The sequence below is a fragment of the Heliangelus exortis genome, chromosome 17, assembly GCF_036169615.1.
Source record: "Heliangelus exortis chromosome 17, bHelExo1.hap1, whole genome shotgun sequence".
NCBI lineage: Eukaryota > Metazoa > Chordata > Aves > Apodiformes > Trochilidae > Heliangelus > Heliangelus exortis.
Window position 1 is genome coordinate 9,565,954 of NC_092438.1, and position 11,136 is coordinate 9,577,089.

At 49.2% G+C, this 11,136-nt stretch overlaps 1 protein-coding gene across 3 annotated transcripts; it reads left to right on the plus strand.

Moving 5' to 3' along the window:
• Nucleotides 1-1,268: 1,268 nt before the first annotated feature.
• On the plus strand, nucleotides 1,269-10,807 carry AP5Z1 (adaptor related protein complex 5 subunit zeta 1). 3 transcript variants are annotated; one of them, XM_071760550.1, is made up of 17 exons: nucleotides 1,269-1,398; nucleotides 1,721-1,858; nucleotides 2,250-2,436; nucleotides 4,522-4,663; nucleotides 4,952-5,064; nucleotides 5,545-5,713; nucleotides 6,085-6,225; nucleotides 6,590-6,627; nucleotides 6,710-6,872; nucleotides 7,150-7,328; nucleotides 7,836-7,978; nucleotides 8,420-8,569; nucleotides 8,771-8,882; nucleotides 9,170-9,360; nucleotides 9,580-9,712; nucleotides 9,873-10,087; nucleotides 10,395-10,807. In XM_071760550.1, exons 1-17 carry the CDS (start codon nucleotides 1,358-1,360, stop codon nucleotides 10,663-10,665), a joined length of 2,526 nt encoding a protein of 841 aa, XP_071616651.1. In that variant the 5' UTR covers nucleotides 1,269-1,357; the 3' UTR covers nucleotides 10,666-10,807. The 3 variants fall into 3 exon arrangements, with proteins under 3 accessions (XP_071616651.1, XP_071616653.1, XP_071616652.1); XM_071760552.1 differs by having other exon boundaries at nucleotides 9,263-9,360; XM_071760551.1 differs by having other exon boundaries at nucleotides 1,274-1,389.
• Nucleotides 10,808-11,136: the final 329 nt, after the last annotated feature.

Consider the following 11,136-nt stretch of genomic DNA (forward strand, 5'->3'; position numbering starts at 1 on the left):
CAAGTTTAGTTATTAGTATCTTTTAAGATAAGCAACTTAATTAAGTATCCTTTAAGACCCTACTTGATACAACATTTGACTAATGTTTCCTTTTTTTTTTCCTTTTTTTTTTCCTTTTTTTTCCTTTTTTTCCTTTTTTTTCCTTTTTTTTCCTTTTTTTTTCCTTTTTTTTCCTTTTTTTCCTTTTTTTTCCTTTTTTTTCCTTTTTTTTCCTTTTTTTTCCTTTTTTTCCTTTTTTTCCTTTTTTCCTTTTTTTCCTTTTTTTCCTTTTTTTCCTTTTTTTCCTTTTTTTCCTTTTTTTCCTTTTTTTCCTTTTTTTCCTTTTTTTCCTTTTTTTCCTTTTTTTCCTTTTTTTCCTTTTTTTTCCTTTTTTTTCCCTTTTTCTTCCCTTTTTCTTCCCTTTTTCTTCCCTTTTTCTTCCCTTTTTCTTCCCTTTTTCTTCCCTTTTTCTTCCCTTTTTCTTCCCTTTTTCTTCCCTTTTTCTTCCCTTTTTCTTCCCTTTTTCTTCCCTTTTTCTTCCCTTTTTCTTCCTTTTCTTTTTTACTTTTCCTTTTTCCTTTTCTTTTTACTTTTCCTTTTTCCTTTTTATCCCTTTCCTTTTTATCCTTTTTTCCTCTTTATCCTTTTTCCTTTTTATCCTTTTTCCTTTTTATCCTTTTTCCTTTTTATCCTTTTTCTTTTCCTTCTCCCTTTTTCATTTTTCTTTTCCTTTTTATCTTTCTTTTTTCTTTTTCTTTTTTCTTTTTTCTTTTTTCTTTTTTCTTTTCCTTTTTATCTTTCTTTTTTCTTTTTTCTTTTTCTTTTTTCTTTTTCTTTTTTCTTTTTTCTTTTTCTTTTTTCTTTTTTCTTTTTTCTTTTTTCTTTTTTTCCTTTTCTTTTTTTCTTTTTCTTTTTTTCCTTTTCTTTTTTTCTTTTTTCTTTTTCTTTTTTTCTTTTATTTTCCCTTTTCCCTTTTCTCTAAACCAAAACCGAACTTTGTCCCCTCGCTGCCCTCCAGGGTTTTTTCCTCTCGGGTCGGAGTCCCGACCCCTTCTCCATATCCTCTGGGCTGCCCTTGGTGCCATCCTCCCCCCAGAGCAGGGTCCAGAGGTGGAGAACAGCAGCGTTACCGTCTCGGTGCACAAGCACTCCAGAGGACATTGCCCTTACCCCTTCTCCCCTCCTCGCACAGGGCGAGGTTCGGTCCATTTTCCGCAGGACCGGGACCCGCCCTGCCTCAGCCCCACCGGAACCTTCACCCGGAACCCTCGTTCAGCAGCAGCCGCGTCCCCCCGGAGCGGTGTCGCGCGGACCGCTCTCCGCAGGGGGACCGCTTTGGCCGCGTACCGGGGCGGGGGGCAGCGGCGGAGCCTCCGGGATGTTCACGGCGGCGGCCGAGAGCTTCCTCAGGCAGGCGAGGTGCCGAGGGGGTGCTGGGGAATGGGAAGGGTACCGGGGTACCGGGGGAAGGCAGCAGAGCTGCTGCGGGCCGGGCCGAGGTCCTCTCGGAGGCACCGGGCCTGGCGGGAGCTGTGGCTGAGGGGGGAACCGGGGCCCGGCGCTGCCTGAGCGGGGAGGGTGGGGGGAAAAGGGGTTGGGGGTGCATCCCCAGCCCTGGGCTTCCGAGGAGGGTCAGGAATTGGACGGGAGCGGCGTGGAGCTGACTGGGATATGGACGCTCCTTCTCCTCCCCCCCTCCATCCATCCATCCATCCATCCATCCATCCATCCCCCTTTCCAGGGAGATCCAGGAGGAGGAGCTGAGGAGATTCGCCTCCCGCGTCGCCGCCCTCCTGCAGGCTCCGAAGCCGGGCCCCGAGGCTGTGGATTGCCTCCAGAGGCTGCACCTCACCATCGCCGCCACCAAGTACCCCCGCAAGTGAGTGGCCCTGGTGTTCCCAAGCAGCAGAGTGGGGCTTTCTCTGGGAAAAGAATCAAAGCAGGAAGGGAGAGGGGTGTCGGGGGGGGCTTAGTGGTTTAAAAACATTCTCAGGTCAAAAAAACGCTGAGGTCATTATAGATGCAAAGCCCTTCTTTGCCTTCCCACCACCACTGCTGAAAGGGACCCCCCTCCTTGGGCAGAGGGAGGACCAAGTGTTTGTGTCACTGAGCACTCCCACTGCTGCCCGAAGGACCAAAAGTGAGAAGCAGAGAGGAGAAGGTGGCATTAGGCAGGGTTAGTGTCCAGGGTGAGCATCTCAGAACATGCAGGAAACAAATCCCTGAACCTTTTCTTGCCTTGCAGTGATGCTTTACTCTGCTTCTTGCAGGCTGGATGGGAAGTTTGTGGAACTGTTGAAGACAATGCTGTGTTCATCCAAGAGCCCTGAGCAGATTCAGGTGTTATGTGCTGCCATCCTGAGAGAGATGTCACCTTGCAGAGAGTTGATCCTCTCCTGTGATGAGATTCAAGATACAAAGCTCTTGAGCCTGGTGTCCTCCATCCTTTTGGCTCAGGTAAATGATCTGTCAAGCCTGAAATCCTCCCTTGTCAATATGGATTTGCTTTCTGATCATTCCCTGTTTGCTGAGCTCAAGGAGAGTGAAAATCAATTGGAATTAAGCAAAGGGGAAAAAAACCCAACAAAACAAAAAAAAAGAAGCAGTTCCATGTTTGTTTACGGAGCCAAATTATTCTGCTTTGTGTAGGAAAAAGTTTGAACTTTTTTGTGTTTAGTATTTGTTAACAAAGACTGCTTAAAATCATCCTGAGGGCCTCGAGTAGGCTTGTAACTAACTGGGTGCAGAAAAGAACATTTTAGTGCCAGCTGCTGTCAGAGGCTTCAAGTTGTGGCTGCTTCAACCTGAGAAAAAAGATTTGAGGCTGAATTTATTACAACTGCTTTTTCTTTTTATGGCACTGCCTTTCATGTTCAAATGTAAAAAAATATCCATAGAGCCCATAAAACATGTGGGGCCATAAATGTAGATAGTGCTTCCAAAATCTAGATTCTCCATGGAGAAGAAAACATGAGGAACCTTTTCTGTTTTGAGTGCTGCCTGCTCTGACTGCCCCCAGGGGAATAAGCTGGAAACCTTTTTTTTTTTTTTTTTCTTTTTTCCCCACTTCTACTTCTTTTACTGTTATTGCACCTATTAAAGAGAAAATGTTTTTCTGAACCCTTCTGCAGCTTCTCATTCTGAGTTTCACTGTGTGCTTAGAAATGCCTCCAGCATTTCTGATTACTCCTCTGAGTCTTGCTTAGCTGGGGAAATGAAACCAGAGGAATGGAAAAGAGTGACCTGTTATTTACAGGCTGCTTTACAAAGAGCCTCTCTCCCCTATCCACCCTTGTCCTGCAATTCAGTGTAAAAACCATACCCTGCCTGTTAATTTTTGTTAGTTTACAACTCAAACTGTGAAGATATTTTCATCCCTTCTTGGGGTTACTAAAACTTGTTCTATTTTAGTCATTTCAGTGCCACTTCTCAGCCATGGGAGGCAATGAGCAGCAGCCTCACACAGGAAGGCAGCCACATTCAAGCAGAGCCTTTAAAAACAACTTCTGAATATTTTCATTTGTCACTGCTCTGGGTGGAAATCATCCTCCTCCTCCTCTTTGTCCCTCTGCACCCTTGGCTTTGCAAAGCTGATGTTCCTTTTGGAAAGCTTTTGATTTCCCACAGAACACTTGCATTAGGAGTTGCATTAGGAGCTCAGAAGCTCCTGTCAGGTTTTCCTTTGAGCAACACAAAATGTTTCAGCAACACACAGAAGCAGCCCCATCATTTGCAGTGGGCTGCAGCAACTGTTTCATTTTCCCCTCACTGCACAGATCTGAACTTTAAACTTCCTCTTCTGTCTCTTGCTTCGGTTGATTTTTCCATGTCTGCTCACAAGAGAAGCACAGGAAGTAGCTCCAGTCGTGGGGGAGGTTCCCATGCTGAGCTCACCTGTCATTCCCTAATTCCTTCTGGTGATCTGGTATAACTCTGACTGCCAGAGGTCAGTGTTTGTTCACTGCCTTCAGCCCCCAGCTGTACAAGACCCTAAGGGGCAGAGAAGGTTTATTTTTTGATGGAATTCTTGGAGAAAGAAAACCTGTGAGTAGTCTGGGTCCACCCCTCATCTTGAACAGAGTCATCATGGGGGGAAGAGTTTGACAGCATCTCAGATCTGCATCCAGAACAGCCTCCAGAAAAAGGAGGCTGCTTTATCTTCCACATTGTGAGGACCCAGTGAGCCCTAGAATGGGTTACAATAATTCCATTTTCTGGTTGTAAATTTCTAATTTCACATCTGAGCACGTGGGGAGTAGTTAGTGCTAGGTCTCTCTGCTCTGGAACTGAAGGATCTTGGTGTTTAATTTGAAGATCCCCATTGCAGTTTTTCTACTTTGGGTGATGCTTGTCCTACACAAACCTGTTGCTCCATCCAGATCCTGGGATGTGTGAGATGCCATTGCAGATGAGCTCTGTAAAAGAACTGTGTGTTCTTTCTGTTTCACAGTGATACTGATGTCTGATGGACAAATTTGTGTGGTCTGGGTCTCTAGAGCTAAGAGATTATCTTCCTAGCTTTATCTTTGCTTTATTTTGAAGGGAAATCAGGCTGATGTGTCTGCTCTGGGGCAGCATGTTGTGAGAGTCCTTGAAAGAAAACTACCAGAAGGTCAGAATGCTCTATCCCTTCTCCCTGTCCTGTCAAATGTCATCAGTGTTCTACCAGAATCTCTCACTGAAGGTAAGATGCAGAGGAAGGCATGAGATTGCCACCTGGCTGTGATCTGTGCAATCATCAGAATGCTCTGGCTGGGAGCAGGACTTGGAAACTGCTGATAAAACTGACATCTTTGCCCCAAGGAAAGCAAACTTACTGGGCAAGATGTGTTTCACCAGTCCAAAATGGGCCTTGGTGGGTCAGAGACAGGGATTGAGGCTGGGGGAGAAGCACAGCAGCTGAGGGGTAGCAGAGCTGTGCTGCAGCTTCTCTGCCTGCTCTAGCAATGACCCTGTGGCTTTTCTTGTACAGAGCAGACTGATGCAGTCAGTAAAAAGCTTGCTGAGTGGCTGAGGCATGCCAGCATTCAGCAAGGAGTTGGCCAGACCTCTGGAGGCTTCTTCTCCAAGTCCAGGAGCAGACAGGTGAGAGCTGGGTTGTTGTGGTCATCTCACAGGGTTATTTGTTAGTCAGGTACCTGCTGTTTCAGCTTCCCAGCAGCAGCTTTTTGGGGGAAATAACCTCCTGGGCTGCTGCTGTTTGTCATTTTTTGTGGGGTAAGTGGTCAAGTCACCTAGGAAAACAAAGTAGGAGGATTTCTAGCTCCAAGACACTGGAGTTCTGCTGTAGAGCCAGAGCTTTGATCCTTGAAGTAGTTTTTGAAGGGAGAATCTTTTGGTGACCAGGTACCTTAGAGTACAAGCTGATTGTAAAGGAGGGCTGTGTCAGAGAGGGGCAAATTTTGGGGTGGTTCAGCTGGGAAAAAGGATCCAACACATCTGGCTTTTCTCTCTCTGGATAACTGCATGGGGCAGGTACCCATGGGCTCCCTGGGCTGAGTGGTTTCCTCCTTGCCAGCTCAGCCTCTCTCTGGAGATCTGAGCTGCTGCCATCTCTTCCCACAGCCTGGCCCTGTCACAGAGGTGGATGGTGCCATTGCCACAGACTTCTTCACAGTGCTCTCAGTGGGCCAGCACTACACACAGGACCAGTGGCTCAACGTCCAAGCCTTCTCCATGCTGAGAAATTGGCTGCTGTGCTATGGGGGCAAGGGGTCAAAACCCCCTAATTCAGGTACAAACTGAAGGGGTGTGTGCTCTGAGGTGATCAAACCCAGCAAGTTCTAGGAATATGGGCAAGAGTTCAGAGCTCTTGAGCTAGGAGCAGGGAAACTTTGGGAAGGGATGTCACAAAACCTTCCGGCTGATCCATATTGAGCCTTCCATGAGGAATTTATTCAGTGGGTCCCCTGGTTTCAGATAAAACACTGTGGGTACCTGAGAAAAAAGGCCTGGGTAGTGGGAAATAGCATCTGAGTGTGCTCAAAACACTCCCTTCCTCCTCAGCCTCCTTTTCTTCAGAGTGCACCTGGGGACAGACAGCTCCCTTGCTGTGTGTTACACTGTGTCACACATGGGCTGCTACCTGTCACCTTTATTCTGTAGGTGACAAATCAGGACTGGACAAGTCTGGTATGGCCATGGTCTCAACTGCAGCCCCATCTGGTCCCCTGCTTCCCCCAAAGGAGCATCTGCAGGAGAAAGCCTTTGAGTACTGCCAGAGGCTGATTGAGCAGAGCAATCGGCGTGAGTCTTGCCATGAACCCTCCTTGGAGCCCTCTTGGTAGTGTTCTTGGGAATGTTTCTGGTGTTTCTTTGGGATCTCCCTTCCTAGAGTCCCCAGGCAGAGGCATGGGACTGGTCACTGCTGCTGGTGCAAGTCATTGACCAGTCTTGAGCTGGGAGGTTAGGAGGGATTTGAAGACAGTGGCCGTGTTCTGCCTCCTCCCCTTGACTTGCAGGGGGGGGCTGTGGAATTTGGTTGTCATTAGCCTGGAATTGGGATCAATGTGCATTCCCAGCTGTCCTGAAATCTGGGCTGGTGCTCAACCTGACAGCCTCATGTTCCTGTTTGGACTCAAAGTTTAACTTGGCCTCCTTTCTCTGGCAGGACCCCTGAAGAAAGATGATGGGGACCTGCAGAAAGCTGTGAGTACCCAGAGGTGGGGATGGAACTCTGGGGCTTGTGGCTTCCTGAGCCACTCTGATCTGACTCTCTCTTCTCTTGCAGTGCCTCATTGAGGCAGTGAAAATCATGGACATCATCTGCAAACAGAACTCCTCCTATGTGTCCCGTGCAGTTTCCTTCCTCAAAATCCTGCATGGCAGAATCTGTGGGGATGCCACTTATGCCAGGGTACTGCTGCCCATTGCCCAGTTCTTCCTGAACCACAGTAAGTCATCAGCTCTCACTCCCTCCTCCACAATCTGGTTTTGCATTCTCTCAGCACAGCCTTTTGTCCTGGCCGTTTCCTGGCTGCCAGAGTTGGTAATTCAGCTTTGGCTTTACTCTGGGATGGGTGATCCCACTCCAGGAGATCCAGGAGCTGGGCTAGCCCATCCTCTTTAGGAAATTTAAGTTAAATAAAATAAATTTAAGTTATTCCCTGGAACCCTTCTCAGCAGGGCTGCTGGGTGGGCTGTGCTCAGCTGCCTGCTGTGTCCTCCCAGGCAAAATGGCAGCTGTGGACTCCAGTGGGATCTACAAACATTTATTCTCTGATATCCCGGCCCAGCTCTTCCACAACCCATCACTGGCCTTTGAATTTCTCCAGTTCTGTAAAGACAACAGCCAGCTCTTCACTGAGGCCTCCAGCATATTCAGGCAGAGCTTCCCAAATCTCTTCAAGGTAAAGTTTGCAGGAGAGAGCCTGCTGTGTGTTCCTTTCTGTGCCCCAGAACCTTCTGTTTGCCTTTCAGTGCTCTCCAGAGCCCCCCCTGACAGCATTCCATGCCCCCCATGCTAGGGAGAGGATGACCAAGAAGGGCTGTTACCAAAGCAAGTGGTTTTTGGAGAGGAAAGAGGGTTCTGGGTGGGGTTGGCTCTGCCAGGAGAGGAGAATCAGCACTGGTATTACTGCCAGTGGCTTGGGAAGCACTGAGCACACTTAGGACACATTTTGCTTCTGGAAAACCTGAATAAATTGAAGCCTGCCAGCCACTGAAACAGCTGCCAGATGACTGTGTTGAGCTTTCAGCAGCCTCCCAGGTTTTCATCAAACCCTCAGACTTTTTCAGGTTTTGCTTTTCCAAAGTAATTTTCCCTTCCCTTTCCCTTTTGGTCACGGTGTGAGAATCATCTGGGTGTGTGGTGGAGTAGCAGGGATAGCACAACAGTTTGTGCTTGTTCCTTGCAGTTCCTGGCATGGAACAGCCCACCCCTTATCTCTGAATTTGTGGACCTTCTCCCCTTTCTGCTGGATGCAGGCACAGCTGTTGAGATCTTCCATTTGCTGCTCGACCTACCCTGTTTAACTGCAGCTCTGGACATCCAGCTGAGGTAATGCCACCCTTCCCTTCCTCCTGCTTGCTACTCAGGCTCCTGACAATGGCCACAGCCTCTCTGAGCCTCAGCTGCCCTCTGGCTGCTGCTGTCAGAGAGTGAGAGGCATCTGCAACAGTCAGGTTAACACAAAGCTGCACAGATGTCAGACCTCTTCTCTGAGTAATGTGCTCAGAAAAGGGAGTCATCCTCGAGGCAAGATGTTGGTGGGCTTCAGTGGCTGAGGGATACAGAGCACCATTTTCCCCTTTCCTAGGACTGATGTAGAAACAATTCTAGAACTACTACCTGAGCCCAGGAGGGTCTGAGCATTTATAATTCCTGTCATCCTGTCAACCAATTTGCTTTCCCTGTTTCACTGGAAAAGGAATTTGGGATTCCACCTATGTCCTGGCCCATTCCAATAACACAGGATGTCCTGTGTGTGCCTCCTGCTAGGTCATCTGCTCTTCCTACCTCTGAGAAGTCTTCCTGCAACCCAGCCATGAAGCCAGCCACCTGCCTGGAAGCCTTTCACCATCCCCTCTACAAGAACCTCTTTGAGTATCTTCTCCGCACCAAGTCTGCTCCTGAAGATGCCCCAGAGAGGTAGGAGACTGCCAGAAGGGTTTGGTTCATCCCTCCAGCTCTGGGAGGCAGCACTGGGATTGCTGGGATGGGGTGAGGTGGGTTTGATCTCCCCTGTGTTGGCTTTGCTGAGCACTCAGAGCCCTTGGAGGGGGACAGGGAAGGGCAGCAGGGGAGTAGCTGGGAAGAAGCCTTCACCAGTAACTTTCCTCTTGCCCCCAGGTTGATTCCACTTCGGCAGCTGCTGGGATCCCTGGCCAGCAGCCCAAGGGTGGTGCAGTGTGCTGAGACTGTCCCTGTTTTACTGGAGCTTTTTTTCAGGGTGGTGGTGGAGGTAAGACCTCATTGGGGGAGCTTGGCTCCCAGTCATGCTGTGGGGATCTCTTGTTATGTGAAGAACAGTCACAGAAGGAGAAGTGTTAAGACACTGCAGCTTCAACAGAGGGGTACATGAGGGGTGGGATGGTCTAATACTGGCATGAACCAGCCCTGAGCTGGCTGTTTCATCTGGAGAAACAGAAAGCTCCATGGTGCAGTGTCAGGCATCATGCTGTAAAGAAGGTGGGTGAAGGCAGGATGAGTTCTTGATACCTGCTTTGTGCACTGCTCCTCCCCTGCTAGATCAGGCTGTGCCAGCCATCTCATCTGGCTGGTTGGTTTGGGTTTTGGCTGCTGGCAGTCTCTGGTGTTGCTGAAGCAAGGGCTGTTTCTCAGTTTGCAGACAAAGGGCTGATAAACCAGCTGGTGGTGCTGCTGCTGCAGAGGAGTGCCCAGCTCTATGAGATCCCAGCATTTAAAGATGATGTGTTCAGGTGAGTTGGGGCAGGAGGCCCAGCCAAGCTCCCTGCCCTGCAGCCTGGGACAGCCCAGGAACCTTTTAAGTTGTGGCCTGGTCCCTGCTGTGACACATCTCTGGAAGGTGCAAAGTGGGAATTGCATCTTTAACCCTGCTGGAAATATCCCGGGTGCTCTCAGCACCTCCTCTGAGGTCATGAGCTCTGGTCTGAGCTTTACTCATCTGTCTCCTCCAGGGTGCTAAGCTCACAGCTGGTGGTGCTCTGCAAGCTGCACCCTGCCCTCATCGTGGAACTGTCCTCAGAGATTTTGGAGTTCTCAGGAACAGTCAGCAACATCCAGGACAAGGAAGCCATCTTCATCCACCTGGTAAGCAAGTCCTGCCTGTTTCTCCTATGGGTTGCTCCAACTTGATGCACTCTTTGGTCACTTTCCCTCTTGTCCTAGCATGAACTGATCTGATTTGCCATTCCCTAAGGATGATTTGATTCCCTTCTGCTTGTCCTGAGTGTGTCTGCCTTCATTTCAGGTCTGGGCCATTGGAGAGTTCCTGTCTGTGTCCTGTGACGAGCGTTGCACTGTGGAGCAGATCACCAGGTTCTTTGAGACCCTAGAGGTTGTGTTATTTGAGATCACCCAGCTCCGACCTGTGGCCAGCACCCCTCACTATCCCCCCTGTGCCATCACTGCCCTGATGCTCACCTTGGCCAAGCTGGCAGCTCGGAGCCAGGATTTGATCCCCAGGTGAGGAGGAGGAGGAGGGATGGCAGGGAAGAGCAAAGGGCTGAGCCAGGCAGATCTGATGGGTCCAAACACAGATGTTGGCTACTGTTAGATCAAGTTTGGCAAACCTGAAACTGAAACAGGACAGAGGAAGCAAGCTGGGGGAGGGAGGAGCACGGTTTGGGGAAGTGGGATTCATCTGCTGAGCAGTGCTCTGTGTAGCAGGAGGAGGGGGTGAGTGTTCAGCTGCAGTGGGGTCTTTTGAAGGGCACAAGCTTAAGCAGTGACCTTATTGGGTGCAAAGGTCCTTCCATGTTCTTTCCTGCAGAGTGTCCATATTCCTGTCCAAGATGAAGACATTTGTGCAGAACCCTGCTGTCACCTCTGTTTACTGCAAGGAGGACCTCGAGGAGATCCTGACACGGGCAACTGAGCTCATGAACCTACTGAAAATGCCGAGCGTGGCTCAGTTTGTGTTCACACCGCCTGTAGGCGTGGCCAGCACAGGGTTTCAGAGGGAGGTGACTGACTCCCTCCCTTCTGCCCTGGGGATAGTCACCCGGCTCCTCCAGCCCGCTCCTGGCTTCGTGCCAGGCTGAGGGCAGGGATTTCTGAGAGGCTTCAACCTCTGTTGTCACTCAATGGACGCTGCTGAAGCTCGGGGCTGAGGCCCTGCTCTGATCTGGAAATGAGGAACAAATGATAGTGAATGAAACAGAAAACAGGAATAAGTAGAGCTGAGGCTGCTCTTCTGGTCTGAGGTCATTTGTGTTGCTGTCTCCTAGTGCCTGTTGCTTTTCTACCACCTAAGCTTCTCTTATCTCTCCCTGGCCAGTATGGCTTGAAAATCCTGGTGGATGTGTGTGAATGTGTCAGGAGTGGGAGTGCATGAATTTATACCCTGCCAGCATGCAGTGCCCTTTTGGGGAAGTACTTCTCCTTCCCTCCCCTCCTCTGGCTTGTTTCTCCCTCCCGTTTGCCCTCGGCCATGCAGACACTTTTTCTCTTGCCTGCTGGCAGCAGAAACAGCCAAACGAGGTGGAGAAAGCAGCAGTGACTCTGTTCATTCT

What these genes read in the sequence shown, in the direction of transcription:
- AP5Z1 (XM_071760550.1), top strand. Translation starts at nt 1,358, where the DNA reads ATGTTCACGGCGGCGGCCGAGAGCTTCCTCAGGCAGGCGAG. An exon ending in CCAAGTCCAGGAGCAGACAG is followed by an intron (nt 5,065 to 5,544) that starts GTGAGAGCTGGG and finishes CTCTTCCCACAG; the next exon opens with CCTGGCCCTGTCACAGAGGT. An exon ending in GATTGAGCAGAGCAATCGGC is followed by an intron (nt 6,226 to 6,589) that starts GTGAGTCTTGCC and finishes TTTCTCTGGCAG; the next exon opens with GACCCCTGAAGAAAGATGAT.